Source organism: Pyrgilauda ruficollis, unplaced genomic scaffold (genome assembly GCF_017590135.1).
Source record: "Pyrgilauda ruficollis isolate IOZ18807 unplaced genomic scaffold, ASM1759013v1 scaffold69, whole genome shotgun sequence".
Lineage (NCBI taxonomy): Eukaryota > Metazoa > Chordata > Aves > Passeriformes > Passeridae > Pyrgilauda > Pyrgilauda ruficollis.
Window position 1 is genome coordinate 1,015,768 of NW_024528710.1, and position 27,211 is coordinate 1,042,978.

Below are 27,211 nucleotides of genomic sequence, written 5' to 3' on the forward strand. Positions count from 1 at the left end.
CCCTGCCATAAATCCCCACCTGAGCCCTTCCTGGGTGAGGAGCAGCTGAAATGGGCAGTGTTTGTCACACTCATCCTCTGGGATGTGACACTGGACCTACCTGCTCCTGACAGGATTTCCTGGATGGCTGGACATTGCTGGGCTCTGGAGCTCCTCATTTCTGTGATTTTATTTGGTTGTGTTGCTGTCAAAGGCAGAGCTGAGATTCCCAACCCAGCAGTGGGAACTTTCCTGAACTCCTTAGGGAGCTGAGGAGCTCCCCTGGCTCCAGGGGGTTGTGGGGCTCCTGCCTGCAGGAGGACTTAAAGCCATCATTGATTTGGGGAACTTTTTGATTTATAAGAACATTGATTCCAGGAATTCCCTGCCCCCAGTACTCAGGACCAGCCACTCCTCAAGATCTTGCAGTAAAATGAGCTCAGCCCCCACATTTCTCAGCTGGAAGGGTTTATTTCTGTCCCTGAAGTGGCCCAAAGTCTTTCTGATGTTTAAAGGATTGTTTAAGTTTGGCAGTGCCAGGGGAGAGGCCTCCGGCCTTCATGAAGTCAAGGGAAATACAGGTTGGATATTAGGAAAAAGTTTTTCACAGAAAGGGTGATAAAGTTCTGGACTGGCTGCCTGGGGAGGTGGTGCAGTCACCATCCCTGGGTGTGTTTAACAAAGCCTGGATGTGGCACTGGGTGCCAGGGTTTAGCTGAGGTTTTGGGGCTGGATTGGGCTCAATGATCTTGGAGGTCTCTTCCAACCCAGTGATTCTGTGAATTCATCCCACTGTCCTTGGAAATCCAGCTGAGACTCCTGATGGCCACAGTCACTTTTCCCAGTCTCAACCCAAGCAAGGATGGCTTCCCATCTGCGAGGAGGAGCTGCAGAGTTCCCAGTGCCCCTTTCCACCCTGGAGTGCTCAGCTCCAAGCCATTAGCAGTGGATCAGTGCCCAAATGGCTCCATGCCCAAGCAGAGGCTTTGCCGTTGGGAGGCCATGAGTTCAACTTTCAGTGTTGAAAGGAGAGTTTCGTGTGATTTGAGGACTAGGAAGAACCTTCTGGACGTTCTGCTCTCTGCCCTGGGCAGCACAAAGCTCCTGCAGAGGAGGAGTCCCTGCTGCCAGCAGAGGTCATGGTCATGGTCAATGGCTCAGAGTCCCGCTGGACATCAGTGACCAGTGGTGTCCTCAGGGTCAGTTTTGGGGCCTGTGGTATTTAAATATCTTCATCAATGACACACAAAGGGATCAAGGGCACCCTCAGCAGGTGACACCAAGCTGAGGGTGCAGTGACGCCCCTGGAAGACAGGGCCATCCAGAGGAGTGGCCCTTGGGAATCTCAGGAAGTTTAGCAAGGCCATGTTCAAGCTGGGGCAGCCCCCATGATCCATCCAGGCTGGGATGAGCAGCTGGAGCAGGAAGAGGGCCCTGGGGTTGCTGTGGGTGAACTGGCCATGGCCGAGCCATGAACCCCCTGCCCTAGGCTGATCCCAGAGTGGGCAGCAGGGCAGGGATTGGGATTCTGCCCCTGTGCCCAGGTGAGACCCCACCTGCAGAGCTGCCCCAGCCCTGGGCCAGCACAGGCAGGAGCTGGAGCTGCTGGAGGAGCCCAGAGGAGGCTCCAGGATGAGCAGAAGGATGGAGCAGCTCTGCTGGGAGGAAAGGCTGGAACAGCTGGGAATGTTCACCTGGAGAGGAGAAGCTTTGGGGTGACTGAATTGTGGCCTTGCAGGGCCTGAGGGAGCCTGCAGGAAACATGGAGAGAGACTTTGGACAGGGGATGGAGGGACAGGACAAGAGGGAATGGGATCAAAGTGACAGAGAATGGGTTTAGGTTGGATATTGGGAAGGAATTGTTCCCTGGCAGGGGGGGCAGGCCCTGGCACAGGGTGCCCAGAGCAGCTGTGGCTGCCCCTGGATCCCTGGCAGTGCCCAAGGCCAGCTTGGACACTGGGGCTTGGAGCAGCCTGGGACAGTGGAAAGGTACTGGATGGGTTTTAAGGTCCCTCCAACCCAAACCATTCTGGGATTCCATGATTCCATCTGCTCTGAAGCAGACTGAACCATTTTCCAACATGGATCTTGCCCCTGGGTGGGAATTGCTCCCCACAGGGGCTCAGGTTTCCATCCTGTGCCATCCTGCAAGAGCCCTGTGGCTCCAGAGCCCAGCAGGGGCTGGATGTGCCCCTGCGCAGGTGACACTCACCTGGGTGCCCTCACCTGCTGTGCCCCAGCTCCCTTTGGTCACAGGTGTCCCCACAGAGACCCTTCCCTCCCCCCAGGAAAGCACCAACCCGGTGCTCAGGAGAACATGGGTGGAAGGAATGGGTTCAAGGAGTGCCCCCAGCTCCAGGTGACATCAGGAACATTTAGGGACAGCCAGCCTGGGCTCGGGAATGCAAGTGGTGTTTTACTGGCCACATCACATCTCCTTCCAGCTTGTGGGGTGTAACTGTTATCCTGGTGAGTGGCAGCAGCAGGGATGGATGGAATGGGAGTTAATCTGTGCCCACCATCTCTCTTGATCTCTCCTTCATTTCCATTTCTTTTAAAAATGGAAGCTTTATTAAAACAGCAGCACTTTTCTATTAAATGAGTAACGAGAGAAATGACTGCCTCTGTATCTCAGCAGCACAGAATCTTTTGAAAATCACTCAAGAGGCAAGGCTCAAACCAGATATTTAATAAGAATCACTTGGAGATCACTTCTTAAAGCAATTAACAGATGATTAGAGATAAGCGAGATGCAACAACGAGACCCAGATCTCAGACAGATTTCTCCCGGGGTCACCCTGCAGTCACAAACCGTGTCAGGGCAGAACAGCAGAGGAAATTCCCACTTTTCAGCCTGATTTTGCTCCTGTTTCCAGTGGTTTGGAAGCTGGAGCAGGGAGAAGGGGCCAACACCTCCCCGGGGCTCTGGCCCAGCTGAGGGTCCTGGAGCCCAGGGTTCATCTCCACCTTCCCTTCCTGGTGCTGGCTCAGGGGCTGCTTTTCCTTCTGGAGCACGAAGGAAAGGCAGGCCTGAGCCTGAACATTCCAAAGCATCCCAGGGCTCAGCAGCAGCAGGATCCTCGTGCTGTCCCCGCGTGTCTGTGCCACCTGGCACGGGGACCGCAGTGGCACCAGGGACACGCGGCCATCGCAGAGGGACCAGGGACAGGCAGGGACTGGGACAGAGCCAGGCCCTCCTGGCCAGGGGCTCAGCACAGCCAGGATGGAGCCCAGGAGCAGCCACACCTCATCCAGCCCTGCTGTGGGAGCAGATGGCGCTGGGGACCTCACCCCACCCCTGTGACATGTGACAAAAGCCATCTGCTGCCACCCTGGGCACTGGCAGGGCTCAAGCTGGGCTGAATTACAGCACAGGCAACATCCAGGGGCTGTCTGGCTGCTTATCCTGACCCACACAGTCTCTCCCTCCAATATTTGCTCAGTTTAAGGGCATTTTACCAGCTGGACCGGAGCTGTGGGGTCTCAAAGCCCTCAGGGTGTCCTGGAGTCACCAGGAAATTGCTTCTCTTAGAAGGCAGCAACAAAGGCAGGGGGAGCTGGCTCATGCATCCACAGAGTTGTGGTCATTTCGGGTTTGGAAGTGCTCAAATTTATTACACAAGGGGTGATGCAACAGCGAAAAAGAGAGCAAAATTCTACATTGACTCTCTACTCTGCAGGTCAGGACAACTAAGAGGTTTTACTTCATTAAGGAAGGCAGGGGAAAAATCAGAGACAGCCCCAGTGGTTGAGGGAGCCTTGTAAAGCCTAAATGAACAATCAGTCCTAGGTGATGCTAGTTGCTGTAGAAGGAACAATGAAATAGATCTGCTTCTGTTCAATAAATTACTAAAACATCAGTTATAAACCTGCTGCATGGCATTGGAAATTCAGCTCGTTAAACATCCAGGGAGCTTCATCCTGATGCAAATGGAAGACAGGCATGAGTGCTCTGCAGCAAAGGACTCTGTGCACATCCCAGCTTGGGAAACATATTTACACATCCATCTCATATATTAATCTATTTTAGTGCACCCTAGCCAGAGGGCAGCCACAAAGAGGATTATTCTGGGAGAAGGACAGGAGATGGGCTGGTTTCTCCTCCCTGCTGAGCAAAGCCTGTGTCCACCCACGTCCAGCAATTCTGCAGGATCCTCTTTCCCTTCTTCTGGCAGCCACACGTCAGGGCCCCAAGCAGAGGACTCCCAGGTGGATTTGGCAGCCAAGATTTGGTAGCCAGGATTACTGTGAGCCAAAAATAAATCAGGTGAGATCCCTCCACCAGAGCAACAAGCCTGAAGTGGCTTCAGGGCCAAGAATTTCAGCCAAGCTGCCATTTGTTGGTGCCTTGGCCTCACTCCCTGTCCCTTCCATGGCCCAGGAAGGGCTGCAGTGACTCTGGGGGACCTTGGCCAGGCCTGAGCAGGCAGGACAGGGGTGCTCAAGCCTCTGAGAACATTCCTGCTGTCACCCAGAAGGGCAGGCAGACATCCCAGGTAATGCCTAAGGGAACCCCTTTTGGGTCTCTGTGGAGGGAGGTGCTGGCTTGGCCAGCAGCATGTGGGTGATGGAGAGGGGGCAAGGGGAGGTCAGGGGGTTTATTCCACTGCATTGTTTTGGGTAACTTCAGTGATCAGGGGTTGGAAAGATCCCTGGGAGCTGCTGGGGCATGTTTTGCTTCTCCAAAACTCAGGGAAGGGGCTGCTGGATGCAGGGGCAAGAAAGGGAAAAGGGAACAAGGACTCAGCAAAACACCACATCCTTCAAACTTGACTCCTTTGGGGCTTGGGAACCCTTTCCTCTCCCAAGCTCCTCAGTTTCCACACTTGCCAGGCAGGTCTGTCCAGGGTCATGGTGCAAACCTCCCCAGCCCTTTGGGAGAGCTTGGAGTTGTGTGGGAAAGCAGAAGTTCCCTGTCAGTAAATGCTCCCAGACTGCTCCAGCAGGGAATGTGGCACCTCTTGGAGAGCTGGCCAGAGGGAGCAGCAGTTTCTGCTCTGTATTACTGCATTTTTTATTTTACTTTTTACATTTTCTTCCCTAATGAAGAACTGTTATTCCTACTCCCATATCTTTGCCTGAGAGCCCCTTAATTTCAAAATTATAATAATTGGGAGGGAGGGGGTTTACATTTTCTCTTTCAAGGGAGGCCCCCCTTCCTCAGCAGACACCTGTCTGTTCAAACCAATACACTTATTTACACTCTGCTTTGAGACAAAAGAGTGTGAAGGAATTTTACTCTTCATCCACAAGAAACAAAGGAATCTGGAAGTCATTGGCAGATCAGACATAACCAGATCCACCTTTCTGCTACCAGAAGGGAAAACTGATTAGAAATTGTCCTGAAATGCTGCCCTGATCCCTCTTAACCCCCTCCCTCTGCCTCAGGAGCAGGAATTCGCTGTGCCGTGGCACCGTTTCCCCTTTGTCCCACCCCATCCCAGGGGCTGTGTCCCAGCCAGGGCTTGGGACACAGCAGAGCTGTGGCTGTTTCTCTTCACAGAGAAAAGCAAGGCACAACTTCCCAAGGACATTTCTGGGAATTGCAGTGAGGAGCCTCAGAGAAAGAAAAAACAATTCTTATCTCAATTGCAGCTCCTCTGGTTGTTCACAAGTGGAATGCATCGTGGAAGATTGTTCACCTGAAGGGAATTGATAATTGGATTCTGGCGTGAGTGTTCTCATTCACTGACCAATTGAATCCACGTGTGTGTGTCGGGACTGTCGGCTGCCAGGCACGAGATTCTGGGCAGTTGAGCTGAGCTGAGTGCGTGTGCACATTCAGTTTAGATGTAATGTAATACAGTATAGAATAACATAGTATAATGAAGTAATTAATTAGCTTCCTGATATCAATGGAGTCAGATGCGTCATTTTCTCCCCTCGTCGGGGGTCACCTTTTACTACACAGAGGAGCCCCGAGGGCAGCCCCAGACACACCTGGATGAAGTTCCAGCGCTTGTGGAGGCTGCTCTTGACCTTGTCACAGTCCAGCAGCTGCGGGAAGCGGCTCTTGCCCGTGTCCACCAGGCAGCGCGTGTCGGGCAGCAGCGTGGTGGTGCCCAGGGCCCCCAGGTGCAGGAAGCCCTCCTTGGTGTATCGAGCCAGCTGGGGACATACAGAAATTCCCTGTCAGTAAATGCTCCCAGACTGCTCCAGCAGGGAATGTGGCACCTCTTGGAGAGCTGGCCAGAGGGAGCAGCAGTTCTGAGGCAGCCCCCCAGAGCTGGGATCAGCTGGGGGAGACTCACACGTGGTGAAAGTAAAGCCACAAATGCCCATCTCCCCCAGGTCTCTCCCAGAAACACGAAGAAAGCTCTGGTTGATATTCCATCCTTTCCAAAGGAGCCCAGTCCCTCAGCACCTCAGAACATCAGCACAGAGGGACAGGACAACAGAGAGCCCCTGGGAACATTCTGTGGGGATGCACAGGGAAAGGAAAGCAGAGCTGGAAGGAATAAATCCCAACTTTCTGCACCCTTTTATCCCTGCTTGGGTTTTTATTTTTTCCAGATGCAGGTGAGGAATTGAGACGCAGGAAGGCGTAGGAATAATTCCAAGCCTTAAAGTCCTCCTGGAGCAGACTCCTGCAGCCTCCTGGAATGCTGTGGGATGGGGCAATGGATGGTTTTCCCTGGACTCCAGCTGGAGCCAGCTGGCCTGGCTGGCCCTGCTGGGTGAGCCAGCCTTGGCTGGGCTGGTGCTTCTGGGTGCCTGGCACAGCCTCCAGGGCTCCAAGCAGGCAGCAGCACCAGCCAGAGGGGCCAGAACTGGGATGGGGGCCTGGATCTGCCCTCGGGAAAGGCCCAGGATTGCAGCCACCCCTGCCATTCCCATGGGATCCAACTGCTCAGGGCTGCCAGGGGAGGCAGGATGGGAGCAGTGGGCAGGGCTGATGCCCCTGGGGACAGTGGGCACACAAAGGACTCCTCAATTTCAAGGAATGCCACCACAATATTTCCCTAAACACATTTGAATTCTGGAGTGAGAAGAAAGGAATGCCAGTGTCCTGCCTTTTATAGTTCAAGGGAAAGATCTCCACAGCTCCTTATTTAAATTATGAATCAGGCCATTATCCAGCAGACAGATAAGGAGGATTCAGCACATTAATTAACTGAGTGTATCTGTGACCCAGATGCCAGAGAAGAGGCAGTAAATCCCACTGAGAGTTTGGGTTATCTGGGCTGTAATAATTAAACACTGGAAATCAAGTTAAAACAATGTAACAGGGTCAGACTGCAGCTCATGACCCCAGATCCAGTCAGGGTGCCCAGCTCTCTTGGGGTGGGCCTGGCTCTGCTCCCAGGTGCTGCTGGAGTTACAGCCAGAGTGAAAATGTTGTGTATCAGAGCAGGCCCTGAGCTCCTCACATCTCCCTGATGTTCCTTTGCCAGGTGTTCCCCACAGGAGAGGTCAGGAGCAGCCCAAACGCTGATCACAGAATCATGGAATGGTTTGGGTTGGAAGGGACAGCAAAGCCCACCCAGTGCCACCCCTGCCATGGCAGGGACACCTTCCACCGTCCCAGGCTGCTCCAAGCCCTGTCCAGCCTGGCCTTGGGCACTGCCAGGGATCCAGGGGCAGCCACAGCTGCTCTGGGGGCAAAGCTGCACCATCTCACCCTCCCTGGGCAGGATGTGCCCTTCTGTCCCCAAAGCTCTTTGCAAGGCAGAATCACAAAATCACAGAATCACAGAATGTCCTGAGTGGGAAGGGATCCCCAAGGATCATCCAGTCCAGGCCCTGTCCCTGCACAGACACCCCAACAATCCCAGCCTGGGCATCCCTGGAGCTCCTGGAGCTCTGGCAGCCTCGGGGCCGTGCCCATTCCCTGGGGAGCCTGGGCAGTGCCCAGCACCCTCTGGGGGAAGAACCTTTCCCTGAGCTCCAGCCTGAGCCTGTCCCAGCACATCTCCAGCTGTCCCTGTCCCTGTCCCACAGAGCAGAGATCAGTGTCTGCCCCTCCTCTGCCCCTCATGAGGACGATGGAACCGTGATGAGTCTCCCCTCAGTCTCCTCCAGCTGAACATTCCAGTGCCCTCAGCTGCTCCACACACGGCTTCCCTTCCAGACCCTTCCCCATCCTCGTGGCCTGCCCTGGATGTGCTGATGGGCCCAGCCTTGAGCCACACAGTGCTCTCAGCCTGCCAGAGGGGTTTCAACCATGCAACTCAGCTGAACTGGCATCTGAGCATCAAATCCAGAGCATCCAGGTGCCCCCAGCAGAGGAAGGACATAGAAGTGTTGGAGCAAGGCCAGAGGGGCACCTTGAAGTTCAGGGATTGGAGCACCTCCTATACGGAGCCAGGCTGGAAAGCTGGGACTGTCCCTCTGGAGAAGAGCAGGTTGTGTAGAGACCTCAGAGCCCCTTCCAGGATCTGGGGGGTTCCAGGGAAGCCAGAGAGGGACCCTGCATCAGGAACTGGAGGGACAGGATCCAGGGGAATGGGGTCAAACTGATGGAAAGCAGGGTTACATGGGATATTGGGAATTGTTCCCTGGAAGGGTGGGCAGGCCCTGGCACAGGGTGCCCAGAGCAGCTGTGGCTGCCCCTGGATCCCTGGCAGTGCCCAAGGCCAGGCTGGACATTGGGGCTTGGAGCAGCCTGGGACAGTGGGAGGTGTCCCTGCCATGGCAGGGGAGGCACTGGGTGGAATTTAAGGTCCCTCCAATCCAGACCATTCCATGGTTCTCTGATGGCACTTCTTGTCTTGCAGGAAGAAAAAACTGCATAAAGGCAAAGACAAAGCAGAGACAGACAAACCCTGGCTGTCACAGAGGCAGAAATGACCCAGATGTCCCTAATGGGCAGAGCCAGTCCTTGGGAAGGCTCTGGCATGCCATGCCCCTTGGGAAGGAGCATGCCAGGCTCTCCCCTTTCAGATGGCCTTTGGCAGCCTGTCCCCAGAGAGCTGGCCCATGCCCACGGGGCACCAGGACCTCTGCTCTGCCATGGCACTGCCCAGTGTGCTGGGAACAGCAAGTGGAGCAGAAATGCCATCCTGCGCCGGGAAGGGAGCGGGCAGGGCTGGAACACAGCAGGGACTGAGGCAGGAAATGCACCTGGCACAGGTGAGATCTGTGCTGGGAGCAGGGGGAAAGCAGCCCAGGCCTGAGCCACTCACCAACACAGCACAGCCTCAGCAACAGCCACTGCAACCCCCAAGGCAAACCTGGGGGGATTATCCCCCAAAAATCCCATCTAACTCCTGAGCGCAAGTCCTGCCATGCTCCTACAACATTAATGGTATTTTCTTCTTTTGGGATGGCTGTAGAGAATCACTGAATGGTTTGGGAGGAAAAGGGGCTTTAAGGATCCTCTCTTTCCACCTCCTCCCACTATCCCAGGCTGCTCCAGCCCCAGTGTCCAGCCTGGCCTTGGGCACTGCCAGGGATCCAGGGGCAGCCACAGCTGCTCTGGGCACCCTGTGCCAGGGCCTGCCCACCCTGCCAGGGAACAATTCCTAATTCCCAATATCCCATCCAGCCCTGCCCTCTGGCAGTGGAAGCCATTCCCTGTGTCCTGTCCCTCCATGCCTTGTCCCCAGCCCCTCTCCAGCTCTCCTGGAGCCCCTTCAGGCCCTGCAAGGGGCTCTGAGCTCTCCCCAGAGTCTTCTCTCCAGATGAGGCCCCCTGAGCTCTTCTCCCAGCCTCTCCTCACAGGCCAGGTTAATTCCAAGCCCTAATTCCTCCTTTGTTATTCTGCTCCTCTCCAGAGCGAGCCAGAGGCCCCAACCCAGCCTGGGACATGACAAGAAACAAGGGAAAAACCAAGATAAAGGACCACAGGAAAATAGTTTAAAACTATTCCCAAGCCAGGCATTTCAAAGTGGCTCAAACTGATGAGGTCTTTAACCCCTTCACCAGTTTGAGTGGCCCAAAGCCACATCCCCAGCAGTGACTGACAGCCCCAGCCCCTGGAACAGCCTTCCATAAAACCTCATCCAGGAAACTGCAGCTGGCCACATTCCCACCTTCAGCTGTCCCTGGAGGCAATCCCCGGATCACTGGGGCTGGAAAATCCCTCCAAGGCCATCGAGTGCCAGCTGTGCCTGATGCCCACCTTGTCCCCAGCCCAGAGCACTGAGTGCCACCTCCAGCCCTTCCCTGGACACCTCCAGGGATGGGCACTCTAATTCCAATGCCTGGCCACCCTTTCCAGGAAGGAATTTCCCCAAAATCCACCCTGCCCCTCCCCTGGCCCAGCCTGAGGCCGTTCCCTCTCCTCCTGTCCCTGTTCCCTGGAGCACAGCCCGACCCCCCGGCTGTCCCCTCCTGTCAGGAGTTGTGCAGAGCCACAAGGGCCCCCTGAGCCTCCTTTTCTCCAGGCTGAGCCCCTTCCCAGCTCCCTCAGCTGCACCAGGGCTGGGGCTGATCCCCCCAGGTAAAGCTGCAGCTCCAATCCATCTCCTGTGGTTGTGTTTCTGCTGGCTGCATCTCAGAGATGGCAGAAAGTTAATTAGACATCCCAGCACCTGGGAAATAAAAGCCTTGATGACCTTCATTGACTCTATTGGAAAATAATTTTGGGTTGTTTAGCTTCCCTTCTGCTCTGAGCAGAACATCAATTAGCAGCCATCAGTAAAATGTTCAGGATTTGCCTTTTACCACAATTTAATCTGATTAAAGGGTGCTGTTTCGTCACCCCTGCTCCTGCCGTGTCCCCCATGAGCTCAGTATTGATGGCTTTGTCCTCAACTTCTGCTGCTTAAATGGGCAAAACATATTTTATCCTATAATTAAATGAAATGCTCTGCTGGGTGAACATTATCTTAAGTTTTATAGCATTATAGTGCTTTCTATCACCTTAATATATCACCATAGCTGTGTCACTGCAATGAGCTATGGCTGCATTATTAGTGTAATACATCATTACAGCAAGGTGCTTCCATGAGGGATTGCCTCAAAGATGAAGCCATCAAGCAGGAAAAAAATCCATCAGCAGCCTTAATATAATTACAGGATAAAAGGATGATGATGGAATCTCATAATGATTTGACCTGGAAGTGAATGGAAGCAGAGAGAACAGAAAGCTGAAGGGAAAATAAGAGAAAAATCCTCAAAATTTTACTCAGTGAGGGATGAATGAGTAAAGGCAAGATCTCACCTGCATTCAGAGCCACCACCCTGAACTGCATCCAGGCTGAGCTTAAATCCATGGGCAGCCACAGGAGAGAGCAGAAATTGGGGGTGGGACACAAAGTGTCCAAAATGGCCCAAATCCCTCCTGGCAGACCCAGCATTCCCTCTCTCCCAGCTGGGCTGGGGATCCACAGCCAGAGGGGTGGGCTGGGACTGGATTTAGGAACAGGGAGGGCTTCCAAGAAGATCCCAGCACCCTGGTGTGGCAGGAGCAGGAGGCACAGCTCCCCTGTCCTTGGGACGTGCCAGTGCCAGCAGGGACCCCACACCTGCCCCTCTCTCACTGCTGCCAAGGCTGGCAGTGAAACCATTTCTAGATTCTGACATGAGGAATGTCTGGGATGTCACAATGTCTGGGATGGGCCCCAGGATCAAGGAGAGAAGGGGGGATTTTAGGACACCACGTGTGGTTTGGGACGTGAGCAACTCCAAAGGAGCTCAACAGCTCCTTGTGGGGTTTCATACACATACAAATAAATAAAAATTAAACATATATATATATATATATATATATATATGTATATACAAAAACCAGCGTTTCCATTACTTGTAATTCCATTCCCAGTCATAAATTACAACCTGCAGCCCATTAATTAAACAGTTATAGGGAATGTCCAATTTCCTTCATGGTGCCACAAAGGCCATTTCAAAGTTTCTGCACTTGCTGATAGCTGCTTAAAACCAGCGTTTTCCAGGAGTTTCATTAATTGGTTGTATCAGAAACAAAGGAACTGCCAAGAACTGGCTCTCAGCTGAACAGGGGAGGGGCACTGGGGAGAGGGAAGACCAGGAAGGATGAAATGGGCAAGCTCCAGGCAGCCAGCAAAATTTGACTTCAGAACTTCAAGTAGGGGGAGAAAACATTGTTAAACTTAATCCCAATAACACTGAGGGAAAAATAAATACCCTGTTCTCAGCCATTCACCCTAAAGCCCAGGGTCAGCAGCCAGTGGCAGCCCAATCCAGTTTCTCACACAATAATGCACTTAGAGGCTCAGATCTGCAGCCACAAAGTGCAAAAGGCAGTTGGTGCCATTTAAGAGGAAAATGGGGTTTTTGAGCAAGAGCAGGTTCTGTTTAGCAGGGACTCCACCAGCCCCAGGGGCTGATCTTTGTTGAAGGCCAGGGTAACCCAAAGTGGGATTTCCTCCACCCCACAGCTGCTTCCCAGCTCCTCCAGCTCCGGCTCAGGTGAGCTCTGGGATCCCTGAGTCCAGGGTGACTGTGGAGTGAGAACAGGATTTTTATGTTTTCCATTCCTTGAACTGTTCATTTTTTTAGCTGAAAATGAATCTCCTCAAGCCTGCTGGGCCCCAGATGCTCCAAAACTTTTGGAGAGGCAAAAGGAGTGCTGGAAAACAAATTCCAGCCAAGCTGAAATGGCTCATTACCAGAGCACTAATTGTTTTCTTTACCCCATTAGTCTGGGTTTATTCTGCTGGTGGAAGAGAAGTAATCCCACAATGGACTGGGTTGGAAGCGACCTTAAAGATCATCTTATTCCAACCTTCCATCCAACTCTCATCCAGCCTGACCTTGGGAAGGAAACTCTCAGATTGTGTCCATGATTATTGCTATTTGCCTTTGTCTGGAAGATTTTATTTTAAACTACAAATTTCAAATTTTTTTGGTTTCAAATTGCAAAAATCTCAGCTTTCCAATATTTTCAATTTACAAAGGTTTCCTCTTTCAAGGCTTTTCCTTGCAGGAAAATGGGAAGGATGATGGGAATCCAGAAAACACTGCAGGAGCAGCTGGGAAAACCCCTGTGGTACCCGAGGTGTTTTTAACACTGGAGAGGAAAGGCCACAGCCCCAGCCTGTCCCCTGTGGTGCCACCTGGCCGTGGCAGTGCCAGCCTCACCTGTGGGCCCCAGCCATGGCACGGGTACAGGATTGCTGTGTGGTTCTCCTGCGGGCCCTGGTCCAGGCACACGTCCTTGGCCTTGTTGTTCCGCAGCTGGGAGGGGAAAAAGGGGCACAGTTAAGGGACAAAAGGGGCAGAGATAAGGCACAAAAATGGCATAATTATGGTGGGAAAAGAGCAGAGTTATGGCACAAAAATTAGCAGAATTATGGCAGAAAAAGGGCAGAGTTAAGGGAAAAAAATGGCAGAATTATGGCAGAAATAGGGCAGAGTTACAGCAGAAAAAGGGCAGAGATAAGGGACAAAAAATGGCAGAATTATGGCACAAAAAGAGGAGAAGTTATGACACAAAAGGGGCAGAGTTATGGCAGTAAAAGGGTAGAGATAAGGCACAAAAATTGGCAGAATTATGGCAGAAAAAGGGCAGAGTTATGGCAGAAAAAGGGGCAGAGTTAAGGCACAAAAAAGGGCAGAATTATGGCAAAAAAAAGGGCAACGATAAGGCGCACAAAAATGGCAGAGTTATGGCATAAAAGGGGCAGAGTTAAGGCCCTCTCTTATCAGAGAGAAGCAGGAAATAGATGTTTAGCCCTCTGTACCCTCTCTAGCTCTCACTGCTGTATCACCAGGAATAATCAGGCAAGGAAAATTCACAGAGCACTGAATATTTTTTTAAATCCAAGGCTAATGATGACTGGTTTTGTATAATAATCCCCATTCCAAGGAGCAGGGTCCCTGGCCACAGCTGGCTCTGTGTTTGGTCATGGGTGGTGGGGACAAACCCAGGTTTAGGCCACCAGAAATCAAGGCAGGACCCCTCAGATTTCAGTGAAATCTCAGAGTGCTCAACAAGGCAGGGAAAAAGCCCAACTCAAACACGGATCACCTTGGAATCATCACATCCTTGTTCCAGCTGGGCTTTTTTTCCAGCCCAAACCATTCTGAAATTTCATTTTCTATGAAAATATAATTTTTCGGGAGGTTTTAGCTTGAAGGACTTAACTAACTTCGGTAACAAATCTTTCCTAAAATGAATAAAAATGAATAACCCACCTGGGGTGCCCAGGCTTCGAGGAGCCTACTCCTAGTGCCACTACTCCATCAATCCCATTGCAGCAGAGGATTTGTTATTAGTTCCCATAAATGACTCTTTCTATATTCCCAGAATGGTTTCAAAGCCAGCAGAGATTGAATTAAGTCCCCTTATTTTATCTTGTCCTTAAGCTGTTGTGACAAGGCACTGAATCCTCCAGAGACCTTGTCAGGAATTAGGCTGTGTTCAAGTTCAAGGGTTTTAGAAGATGCCCGTCTATTAAAAATACAAATACAGCTGCTTAATCCATGGAGTCAATGGGAAATATGGATAATTTCTGTCAATTCACTAAATGATGTATTAACATCTTTTACTTTATACAGTCTTCAAGTTCAGCAACAAATCCCCAAACTGGTTTTTAGAAGAAACTGGGAGCAGATTTATGCAAATTTAGATAATTACACAGAAAAAGTCAGTTTTGATTCAGACTCCTCTCCTTTGAGGCTGTTTCTCATCAGGGACTGTAAATATTAGCAGGCTGAGCTAAGGGGCTAAATTACCTCTCCATAAGCAATGGTGTTGTTGTATCTCCTCATTTCTGGATAAACATGGTCCAGGTACCACTGGAAATTTTTACACTTCAGGCTCTTCCTCAAGGCTTTCCTCTCAGAAACATCCCCAATGTCAATCCCTGGATTCTGAAAAGTAACAACAGGACATCACTGAATGGTCACACTTCCAAAAAAAGGTACAATGAAAGTGTTTCCCTGAGCTTTGAGATCCTTTTCAAACTGCCTGGGGTGGTTGAGTAATTCCAGGAATTCTGGGATGTATGTTGGGGTGAAACCATCAGAAGGAAGATGTGGCTTCCAGAGGGGGACACCAACTGTTGGGTGTTCTCTGCTGGGTTTTGAGGCCCCCCCTTGCAATGGCCATGGGCTGATTCTGGACAGGCTTTGGTCCTCAGGGATAATTTACAAAAGGGGAACAAAAGGGAGAAGAAAAGGTTTGGAGGAAGGTTGGAAAATGCACAGAAACTGGGGAGTCTTCTCCTGGGTTTGGATCCATCTGACAAAGACCGATCTGTATTTTTAAACAAGGTACTTTTAAAAGATTTCTCCTCCTGTTTGGGTTCTGAGGCACAGGTTTAGCAGCAAGTGGATATCAGGACTTAAAAGATGGAAATGCAAACCCTGGCTGGGCACTGAGCACCAAACCCTTCCCTGACCCCACTGAGACACAACCCAGAGGAAGGGAGAGGTAAAAGGTGTAAAATAAACGGGAAAAGAATGAAGGAAAGAGAGAAAGGTTCAAGATTCAAATATAGCAGAGGCAGACAGCTGAGAATAAAGGATAAAAATTGCATGAGAAGAAAAGCTGAGGCTGAAGCTCAGCAAAAGCTCTTGGCAATTTGGGCAATTCCAGGGTGGAATAGTCTCCCTGGAGACACAGCAGAACCCCACAGCTCTGCAGACACAGCTGGCCCTGAGCAATAACCCAGCAGGAGCTGGGAGCAGGGCTGGAGAGCTGCCCCCTTTGTTCCACCCTGGGATCTGGGGGCTAATGCAGCAGGGAAGCCAAAGGCAGGCACACAGCAGCCCCTTCTCCCTGCACTGCTGGGCTCCCACTCTGGTCCAGCTCCTGCTCTTGTCTTTCCCAGAGATCATTAAACACAACTGGGAAAGCAATTTTCCATTACAATGCTTGTAATGATCTCCTAATGAATTATTCACTCTGCTTTAGAAGAGACACCGTTTCCATGTGCCCCTGGTAGCTGAGAGGTAAAAATAAAGATGATTCAGTGGAGAGAGGCAGGACAGGCTGAGATCTGAGTGGGTGAGGTGGGGCTCAGAGCAGGCAGGCAGCACCTGGGATGGGCAGGGCAGGGCTTTGCCTTGGCATCACAAAATAATCCAGTGCACAGCCATAAAACCTGCCTTCCCTCAAAGTAAATCTTAGTTTGATTGGGAAGAGACCAGTATAAAAATCTCCAATGGATTTTGGGGAACCCAGACCTATTGGGACGACCTATATAGAAATCTCAAGTTGATTTTGGGTCACCCAGGTCTGTTCCCACCCCCAGTGCTGATCCATGTGATGCTGCCTTTTCCAAGCTGCACAGGATGGATTTTAATCCTTTCTGCAATGCTCCCAATCTGTTCCTGAGCAGCAGGATGATGCCTCACCTCTAAAAAGGAATCAGCCCAAGGATCAGGAATTTTGATCATGAGCGTTCGGAAAGCAGCTTTCCTTTCCATCTCTATTCCTGTATTCCCCCACCCCCAGGAGCACAAACCTGCAGCTCCTGGCCCTTCCCAGGCTGTTCTCCAGTGCAGCACAAAGCTGTGGCTGCCGTGCCCAAATGCCAGCACTCCCCAGATGTAACCTTTGCTCAGCAAGCTGCAGCAGCAGCTTTGGTTTTTGTGCTTTCCTGTTTTCCCAAGGGCCTGCAGCAGACACCAGCTGGGGGTGCTCCCTCAGCAGCTCCAGGGCTCAGCAGCTCTTTAAGCCTTGGCCAAGCAGGAATATTTTGTGCTCATTTTTAGCACCCAGGTGGGGCTGGACACTTGTGGCACCAGTCTGACCTCCCAGGGAAACTGGGCAGCCCGCAGTGCTCGTTCAGCCATGACCCAGGGGCATCGCTGCCTCACCGTGCCCCCCTCCCTGCTCCTCCCTGGCAGTGCCAGTGCAGGAACGGGCACTGATCCTGCCAGGGCTGCTCCAGGCAGGAGATGCTCTTGGCTTCCAAGATCAGACACAACCTGCAGGGAGGCAGAGCCCCAGCAGCAGCCTTGGACCGGCAGAAATCCCTCCTGAAGCCTGTGAAGCCCTCCCAGAAGTGCAGGAGGTGTCCCTGGACATGCTCACCTGGTGGCACCTTGTGGTTTTCCAAAGATTCACCAAGCTGTGAGGTGGTAGGATTTACACCAAAATTAACGTGTCAGATCCAAGAGAACCTGACCATTTCTGGGCAGAAATCAAAGGAACCACCAAAGCTCTTAAAGGAGAAGGTTTAAGAGAAAGGGAATCCCTTCTGTGAGCCACCAACTTCCAATCCTTTACCTTTAAACTTTCCAGCACTGGGAAAACAAACAGTCCCAGCCCTTGGGGAGCTCTGGGAGGGATCTGTGTCCATGAGCTGGGAACCTGAGCTGGGCTGGAAGTGACATGAGAATAAACCTGAGGCACTAACAGTGCTGACTGCCATCAACAATCTGTCTGCAGAGCAGTGTCAGGACATCCCCTCACGCTGGGTAAACACTCAGGGGGGAGACAAACAGCACAGTCCAGGTTTAATTCTTAGAACCACACTAGAAAGCTGTGGGAAGAGCAGGAATCCCTCTTGGAGCCTCTCCCTCAAAGCCGAGGGGGATCCGCTGGGGCTGACAGCCGGGGGGTTAAGGCTGAGCTTAGGGACAGGAACTGCTCCAGAATTCAGGTTTTTAGCACCAAGTGCCTCCAGGGCAGGCTGTACCTCCAGGGGCAGGTTCCAGGCGATGTAGACGTGCCACTTGTAGTCGTCCATCCAGACCTCGGCCACGCGCAGCGCGTTGCGCTTGGTGTAGAAGCCGATGTTGTTGTTGTAGGGCTTCTTCTTGCGCTCGATGTGGGCCACCCTGGAGCAGGGCAGCACCTCCATGCTGCCCCCACACAGCCACACCTGCAACACAGCCACAGCTCCTCAGCACGGGCAGCACCCGGGGCATGGCAGAAGGGAGTTCTGAGCGCTCCGCGTTATCCCGTGATCCCCAGTCTCATCCTGGCAGCAGAGCCCACGGCCAGGGGTGGCCTCTGCCCAGCACTGACACACACAGGGGCATTTGTGGGGTTGGAACTGCAGGATCTTTATGTCCCTTCCAACCCAAACCACCCTTGGATTGAAGCCTCTTTTTAAGATCCCCAAATTCCCTCAGTCCTGGAGGCAGCTCCCCCCCTCCCAGCCCCTGGAGTGGTGCCTGTCAGAGCCAGAGCCCTCCTGCAGCTCCCTGGGAAAACAGCTTTCCTTTCCATCTCTATTCCTGTATTTCCTGTATTTCCAAGCCAAACCACCTGTGCCCAAAGCTTTAGAGGGATCAGGTCTCTTCCTCACCTGGTGAAGGATCCAGTGCTGTGTTTCCCCCCAAATAAAAACCATTAGTGACTGGGACAGTTCAAACAATTCCAAGATCCCCTCCTGCAGAAGGGATGAGTCAGTGAAACATATGGCAGGGACAGATTTCTCCCACTTAAAAATGTTTGTTCATTATTGTTCTTTCACGTGCTGCTTCAAATTCCCTTAAATCACAGTTTACAAGTTAATAAAATCTTGTAAGATCCTCTTTTGATCTCCCACACAGGGGATTTGCAGGAAGACTTGCCATACCTGCCTTCTTCCCTGCTTGTTTGTCACCAGCAAGAAGTTATTTACCTTCCAGACAGGACTCCAGGCCCTGGGCAATCACTCCAAACCCACATTCCAAGCAGGCTGCTCTGCAGGATCGTTCTGCACAATTATTGGAACACCCAGCATTTCTGGGATCCCTTCCAGTCTCACCACCTTTCCTCCCACCTGCGGGCCCTAATTTTCATGGAGCCTGCTGGATTCCCTCTTCCAGCAGCACCAGGAGTCCCCAGTCTGGAGCAGTGCCCCGTGTCACCTCCCAGGGGTGGCTTTGGCCCCTCCAGCGTGGGCACTTGCCCAGGTGACAGCAGAGGGGACACTTCCCTCAGGACACCCCTGCTCCTCACGCTGTTCCTTCCTGGACTGCTGCACAACAAAACACCTGAGCCCCTTGTGTCAGCTGCTGCACAAACGTGCAGAAAAATCCCATTGTACTCCTGCTCTGTCATTTGACCTTTCAGAACACTTCAAAGACAATTTCATGCCCCAGAGTGGATTCAGAGCCTGATCTCAGACAGGGACCTGCCTGTCCCTCCCTGGCCCTTCCCTCCTCCTCCCACCCCAGCCAGCTCAACAAGGTCCACTCAAGGTTTGTACAGGCCACAGGCAAAGCAAATCAGAGCTCAACCAGGCAACCTCACAAAAAAACCAGATATATTTTTAAAGGAATACTCCTAAGGCAGAAACTGCCCGTGTTTCTTGCCTGCTCAGTTCTTTAATTTCTCAGCATCTTGGTGAAATAGAGGAAGGAGCTCTGCCCTTAGGTGCTCCCAAGGCTGCTGGGCTCAACCACTACACTGAATAAATCTTCCAGTCCAGAGTGATCCCCAGCATCTCCTGGTTTTTTACTTTTGGGATTTGTTAGGTTTTGTCCTAATTTCAAATCAGAATAATTCTTTTGAAACTACTAAAATCATAATTAACGTGATTTTCCAGCAGCCCACCCCAAGTCACACCATTGCACTGCTACCCTTCTGAGCTTCAGTTAAATAATTCATGTCAGCTTCCTTCCATTTCAGGAATATCTGTACAAACCACCTGGAAATCCTCACATTGGCATAACCTGGGTGAGGCAGAGAGCTGGGCACTGAGCAAAGGGCACTGCCTGGGAGCACATCCACAGCTGGTCCAGAGACATCAATACAAACTTAATTCAGGAATTATCCAAGGAAAGACCATATATCTACCTCCTAAACAGAGCCTGAACTGTCATTATAAATTTTTAAAACACCTGTTTTTTAAAGTATTTATAAATGTTTCTGCTGGGAACAACAGGAGCACAGAGAGCTGTGCCCCAGGAATGGCCAAGTCACACTGGAAGCTCCGTCCCAGGATCAGGAGTTGTTTGTTCCGACGTGGCCCCACAAGGAATTTCTGCCCCTCCTGCACCCAAAATGCAGGGGAAGGGCTGCACAGGGAGCTGCAACCCAAGTGAATCCCCCATGGCTGTGGAGCTGTGCCTGCCCCACAAGCCCAGGGCAAGGTCTCAGCCCTTACCACAGCTCGAGGGCACGGAATTCCTCCCCCTGCTGCCCACAGGACACAGCCAGAAGAGCCCAGTGCATCCCAGCCTCCCCAGCATGAGGGCAGGCACCTGCCCTGATGTGGCAGCCCTGACTTCACCCCATGGCACCCACCCTGGAGGGCAGGAGGGTCCTTGGAACCTTTTGTGTCCCAGCTGAGCAGCCACTGATCACAGCAAAGCCCTTTAACACACAGCATCTTCCTGCTAAGGAATGCTACTGGATTTGTTAAAGATTCACATTGTAATATTGGCTTTTCACAAATGTTAAAATGGATTCTATATGTGTGATGTTAAAGTAACTTTATTATGAAGATATATTTTTTATTTCTGTTGTTAATTAAGCTTAGACATAGCAGTGCAATAGCTGATATCAGTGTGCTTGTATTAAACTGCCTGCTGGGAGGGGTTAAGATCCAATGAACACGGGATCAGGACACCTGTACGGATCTGCCAACCATCAGCACTCACTGGCTGAAGGCAGTGTGGGCCAGGGCCAAAGCTGAGGGTGATGATAAAAAAGGACTGAAACCACAACCGAGGAATGTGCACGCTCTAAAAGGTGAACCCAAGGAGAGGCCATGCTAAACAATTCTTGGAACATGGAAACTAGTTTGGAGGGAAGTTTACTATGCATAAGGGTCTATGAATATGCAACAGGCTGATGTAATTAGGCTAACAGGCTAATTTTAATGTAACTAAAAGGCATTTAAGGGGGATCCCCAAAGAGAACAGAGTGCTTTTGGTTGAGTGCCAAGATGCACCTGCCCATAATAACCTTTGTTCCGTGGTCCTTGCCTCCTGTTGTCCTTTATTAAACTTTTTACATTTTCACAGGAGAATGAACATGTTTTTCACAGATTTTTCATGGAATCCCAGAATCCCGGAATGGTTTAGGTAGGAAGGGACCTTAAAGCCCATCCAGTGCCACCCCTGCCATGGCAGGGACACCTCCCACTGTCCCAGGCTGCTCCCAGCCCCAGTGTCCAACCTGGCCTTGGGCACTGCCAGGGATCCAGGGGCAGCCACAGCTGCTCTGGGCACCCTGTGCCAGGGCCTGCCCACCCTGCCAGGGAACAATTCCTAATTCCCAATAGCCCATCCAGCCATGCCCTCTGGCAGTGGAAGCCATTCCCTGTGTCCTCCATCCCTTGGGAATTGTCCCTCTCACACAAAGCCATGCTCAGAGGCTCAGGGTACAGTAACTCAGCAGGTTAAATATGATGAGCAAGGCTCCAGTTTTCCCTGTTGTCTGACATTCGCATTCCCACACAGCAATTAAATTGCCACTCATTCACCCATGAAGTGATACAGAGCTAAAAATAGACCCAGTCCCCTCAGAAAATGAGGGTGAGTGAAAAACATCTCCATCAATCCACACACAGGAGGAATCAAACCCATGGGAAATGCTGGGATTTGTAAAGAACCAGTTAACACCAAACTAGTGAAGGAATCCCAGAGAAACAAAAAAACCAAATCCATCACCCAGAGATCTTTGATGTGTTTTGCAGAAAGCTGCTGGGGAATACACTTGTAATTCTTTTCCAAGGAAAATGTGACAGTCCTAAGGATTCAGTATGGAAAAGCAGTGACTTCTCCTGGGGAAGGAAATGTCCAAGCACAGCTGACACTGTGCTGCTAAATCTGCTTCCCAGGAGCTTTGGCACCTGAGAGAAGGAGCCTCAGGGGGACTTTCTTGTTTTGTACCTGAGAGGCTCCTGCTTTCCTTAGCAGATACCTTCTGTTCAAACCCAGACAAGCTGTGAGACAGGTGGGGGTTGGTCTCTTCTCCCAGCTGACAAGAGATAGGACAAGAAGGAAAGGCTTCATCTTGTGCCAGGGGAGGCTGAGGGTGGGCATTGGGAATATTCCTACCCTGAAAGGGTTGTCAGAACAGGTGGCCAGGGCCATGGTGGTATCACCATCCCTGAAGTCAGTGCCCTTGAAAATGTTCAAAACCCACGTGGATGTGGCACCTGGGGACAGGCCCAGGGGTGGCCTTGGCAGTGCTGGGGCATGGTTGGACTCAGAGGCCTTCTCCAGATTCCTGTTTCCCTGTGGGAGGCAAACCTTGGTTACCACGAGGTGTCCTTGAGACCTGCTGTGCTCCGGGAATGGGATGAGCCAGTTTTGGTTCCCTGTCACCCTCTGGCAGCACAGGCAGAGCTGCTGTGGCTGCGAGAGTTCGTGACACAGCAGGGAGCTCAGCCTGCCGGGGCAGCCCAGCTGGAGGGGCTCAGCAGTGGTGCCGTGGGGTGGCAGAGCCCACGCGGCTCCCCGGGCACGGCGAGCTCCAGCAGCACCGGCAGCTCCTGTGCCAGCTGCCAGGCCTCAGCTGCAAGTGGAAAATTGCTTTTCCAGCGTTCTGTCAGAGCTGGGGGTGCTCACCTAGAGAAGAGATGGCTCTGCAGAGACTTTGAAGCTGCTCCCAGTGCCTGAAGAGGCTCCAGGAGAGCTGGAGAGGGACTGGGGACAAGGGATGGAGGGACAGGACACAGGGAATGGCTCCCACTGCCAGAGGGCAGGGATGGATGGGATATGGGGCAGGAATTCCTGGCTGTGAGGGGGGGGAGGCCCAGAAAATATTGGGGACAGTGACGACTCTGGGTCCTGGCTATGGTGTCCTGGTTGGAGCATGGTGTGACATCCATGAGGAGCACTGCAGCTCCCATGAAACCCTGCCTTTATTTGCTCAGAGCTTGGCCAAATTTTAACTATTCAGACTGAAATCCAGTCTGGACCAGCTCGAGCTCTGCAGTTAATGCAAAGAGACAACATCTAATGGTGTCAGGACATGTCTGCAAGGGAAACTTTGAATCTCTCAATGCATTGTGACAGAAGGAAATGGGGGAAAACCCTTCCCTAACTTTCATTCCACCCACTCCAGGCTTTTCAGCTAATAATTTCATTTCTAAGGTGATTAGCAACCCCCTGCCTTAATCAGCCATAGATTTCCCATTTAGCAGCTTTGCCTTATCTTTGCTCCCCTCTCTCCTTTGAAAAGTAACTTCCAAAGTTAAGAGGAAAACACAATTACAGGGCAGCTGGAATAATTCAGAATGTACCAGCACAAAGGGCTAAAAATCAAACTGAGAAACAGCGGAAAAAGCAAAGAAAGAATAATTTCTCCTATAAAGTTCTGAGAGACTTTATCTCCCCAAATTATTGCTTTTGTGGGAACAAACAACATGCACAGCCCTATTCCCAGCATTCCCATCCCTCCTGTTCCCACCTGGGCCATGCCCCATCCCACGTCCCCACAAGACACCAAGGGAGGAGGTCCCCAGGCCAAGCTCCTGCTGCCAGGAATGGGATGGAGAAGCTTCTCCCCAAACCTCTGTGCTGCCTTTGTTTCCCTGGCACAAGGCTTGTGGAATGCAGCAGTGGGACACCCCTATCCCAGCCAGCCTGTTCAACCCCAGCTTTGGGAGAGAAACCCCTCCCATCACCAGCTGGTGGCTGACAATCCCACTCCATAGCCCTCACACCCAGCAGGCTGGCTGGCATTTGGCATTTTTCATGGATATATTTACACAGAGATGGGTGCTGGATCCTAAATCAGCACTGGAGTGCTCCTCCAGGCTCTGGGAATGCCACTGGCTCCTGTCACCATCCCAGCAGAGTTCAGCAGTGGGGTCACATGAAGGGGAGCTGGGAAACCACATCCAGAGGGGAACAAGGGGAGGGAAATCAGCTGCCTTTGGGAGCTCTGGAACTCTTGATCTCTGCAGGTGGACGAACACTCCAGGAAGAGAAAATGTGGATTTTCAGAGATCACATCATGCCTGGGGGTGTGGTTGGCCTCTGCCACCTCTGAGGCTCAGCAAGGTCACACCCAGCCTCACACCCAGAGCCAGGGATGCAGAAGCATTTCCAAGCACAGGGACCAAACCCTGGGGCACATCCCTGGCAGAGGCAGCAGCCCTGGATGGACCCAGCTGAGCATCCTGCTGGAAATCCCTGCACAGCTCCACCCTGAGCAACTGAGGAATTGTGCTGGGCACCTGCAGGGAGAACTCAGGGAGACTCCACGTCCTGCAGTTGGAACAGGAAAAGGAATTTCACTGCTGCACCTGTAGATTTCTTTCCTCTGTCCTGAGGCCACAGAAAACCTTTCAGGGAGGATCAGAAGCAGCCAGATCAGACCCAGTATCCATGAGCCATCTCCCTAAAATGGGATTTCCAAAGTGACATGCCCATCCCAGCCCACATCCATTCCAGCAGAGAATGGAAGTTGGAGGACAGGGTTAGAACACATTTTAAAAACTTAATTATTTTTCTTCTTTGGTTCTCCTTTTCTCCTGTTTTATCCTCATGGACGATTCACTTTGGACAGGTTCCCGTCTTTCTTGTGCCAGACCAATAACAGAAATGTCCAAATTGTCCAGTGTCCCAGTGCCCAACCTTTCCTAAATTAATTCCTTTTGCAATGGCACTAAAAATGCCAAAGGAGAGTGGAATCAGAGGCACTCCACAACCCCCAACCTGCAGCAAGAATGGTTAATAACCACTTTTCATCCTCGAGCCACATGAACAGTTGAACATCTGACACATTGAGAGGTCAGAATAAAGCAGGATTGCCATCCCTGCAGAACAGGGATTCTCCAGGAGAAGCATTCCCACCCACTGCAGTGGAGTTTGCTCACCTGCAGGCTTTTCCAAGGAAAAATCTGTGCTGTGCTTCTCCAACAAATGCAACCCAACCTGCTCTAACCAGCCATCAGTGCTGGCTGCAAAAGGGATTGATCTGAACTCATCACCTGGTAAGATCCATCAGAAGCTGCATTTGGTGGAAGCTGCATTTCAGGGATGGCCATCCCAAAGCCCAGCATCCTCCAGCCCCAGTGTCCAGCCTGGCCTTGGGCACTGCCAGGGATCCAGGGGCAGCCCCAGCTGCTCTGGGCACCTTGTGCCAGGGCCTGCCCACCCCCCCAGGGAACAGTTCCTAATTCCCAATATCCCATCCAGCCCTGCCCTCTGGCAGTGGGAGCCATTCCCTGTGTCCTGTCCCTCCATCCCTTGTCCCCAGTCCCTCTCCAGCTCTCCTGGAGCCTCTTCAGGCACTGGAAGGTTGCAACAAGTTCATCCCAGAGCCTTCTCTCCTCCAGGTGAACATTCCCAGCTGTCCCAGCCTTTCCTCCCAGCAGAGCTGCTCCATCCCTCTGCTCATCCTGGAGCCTCCTCTGGGCTCCTCCAGCAGCTCCAGGTCCTTGCAGTGACAGAGCCCTGGGCACTGTGAATCCCATTCAGCTGCCCGTGGGTCAGACAGGAGGGAATGCCCAGAGCTGGTGTCCAGCAGAGTCAGAGGGAGCCAGCATCAAACCTGCTTTTGTGTCTTGCCAAGCCCCAGGGACACTGCAGTGCCACCAGCTGTCCCTGCAGTGATGCCAGGCAGGCCCAGCAGGATTTGGGACCCCTCACTAGGGAGGGGCACCAGGATGTGCCCATTTCTGCAGGGCAGATCCAGATCCATGGGCTGTTCCTGCCACTGCCCAGCTGCAGGATGGACATGTCCAGCCAAGCTCCAAAGCAGATGGTTGAGAGCAGGAGCTCTGCCACAATTCTGCCACTCTCTCCACCATCTGCTTGCTTTCCCTGGCAGAGTTAAAATCCCCTCTCCAGTGGAGCCATCATGTCCTTGGAAATAATGAACACTTTGAAGCAGGGAAGTTTACAGTATGGAAGTTTAAAGCCTGAGAAATCTCTGTGGCTCTGAAAGTGCCATCAGCAAACTCCCTGATAAGTGACTGTCACAGAACTCCCAAAAAGGATGTTAAAATTCCTGTAAATCCCTGGAAAAGCCCTGAGCACAGGCTCTCTTGGGTAAATGACCTCCTAACAGCTGCTCCTCCCATCCTGGTGGCACCAGCAGCTCCTTCAAGTGTGGCCAACTCCTGAAACATCTCCCAGCAGGAAGAGCAGGCTCTGAGATGAGTTTTGATGGGAAATTTGGGGGCATTCTCAGGGTCACAACAGCTGATCTGTCCATGGAACACTCCAAGACCTTGGTGGCCATCTGGGCTTTCTCTTTCCTCTCCAGATGTTCCTGGTGAGTGGCCAGGGCCTGTGCTCACTGTGAGATGTTGGTTTAACAAAACCCACAGCATTTCCTTGGTGGAGACAAACTTTGGGTGAGTGGCCACTGATTCCTGAGCCCCTGAACTTCTCACAGCAGCCAGAAATGCAACCTTACCACCACCACAGTCAGGGAACAGCCCAGAGACAGATTTGGAGAGGCTGGAAGCAAAAATGTGTCTGATTGAAGAAGATTTTTTTTTCCTCCTGCTCTGCACAGGCTGATTAAAACCAGAGCTGAGTCCCATTTTTATAATTAATGGCATTAACACTCAGTCTGATCTGGTTCTAAGCCTTGTTTGGATGTTAATTCCTGCCCTCCCTGAGCCCAGCAGCACAACTCCCAGGGTCTCTCCCAAGGTTTCAGCCTCCCCTAAGCAGAGCAGCAGGAGCTTTGTGCTGATCCCAGAAAGCACCTGGGGAGGGCTGTTGCTGGGAAGGATGGAAGTTTGACAGGAAAGTCTCACAGATATTTGTGCTTGGCAGAAAGATCTCTGAATGCAGAACCTGAGAGTGGAATAGAGATGGAAGCAAGTATTGATATAGAAGAACAATAGATGTGTAAAGTGACAATTGCTGAGCCAGTCCTACTGGACAACTAAGAAAGCAAAGGTAAGGTTGAGTTGGAAGGAGGTTTTATGATTTAGAGCAAAGGATATGTTGACCAAAACCAAAAAAGATGTTTTTACCAAGTAGAAATAGGTCTTAGGAAAAGCAGAAAGATACCACAGGCAAACAAACATGCCAATGTGGCAAGGAGAAAAAAGGTCTAAGAATTTCCCACTGCAAGAAAACTGAAAAACAACTTTAAGCTTAAACTGTAGCATACTAACTCATATGACTGGATAGTAATGACAATAATATGGTGATGAGAGTAGTTATGATAGGCTATAGGTAATAGTAAAGGTATAGATTGGTCCTTCTGTATTAAGATGCTCACCAAAGAAAAGTATATCATGCATTGTAGCCCAAACTAAGGGTTCCCAGGCCTGCCTGCAGCTGGAGCTGACAGCTGTAGGTGCAGGCTCTGTCACCCACGACCCTGGACTGCTGTAACACCTTGGATACAATAAAATGCATTTTGAAGAGCTGCCCAGAGTCCTACATCTCCCATTCAGGCTCTTACTGGCGGTGGTGCATGCAGGTTACATCCCCCCTTAATGGACCTTCTGTTGGTGGATGAAAATGCAAAGGGATCTAGGTCAATCCATCC

General features: G+C 51.6%; 1 protein-coding gene across 1 annotated transcript in view; it reads right to left on the bottom strand.

Annotated features, from left to right (window-relative positions):
* Positions 1 to 27,211, bottom strand: part of GALNT17 (polypeptide N-acetylgalactosaminyltransferase 17) — a 225,535-nt gene that overhangs the window by 19,745 nt on the left and 178,579 nt on the right. The window contains exons 7-10 of the mRNA XM_041484915.1: positions 17,496 to 17,681; positions 14,581 to 14,718; positions 12,985 to 13,080; positions 5,920 to 6,087 (exon numbers count right to left, since the gene is read on the bottom strand). Of these exons, the coding sequence (XP_041340849.1) occupies positions 5,920 to 6,087; positions 12,985 to 13,080; positions 14,581 to 14,718; positions 17,496 to 17,681 (588 nt within the window). The remainder of the gene's footprint in view (positions 1 to 5,919; positions 6,088 to 12,984; positions 13,081 to 14,580; positions 14,719 to 17,495; positions 17,682 to 27,211) is intronic.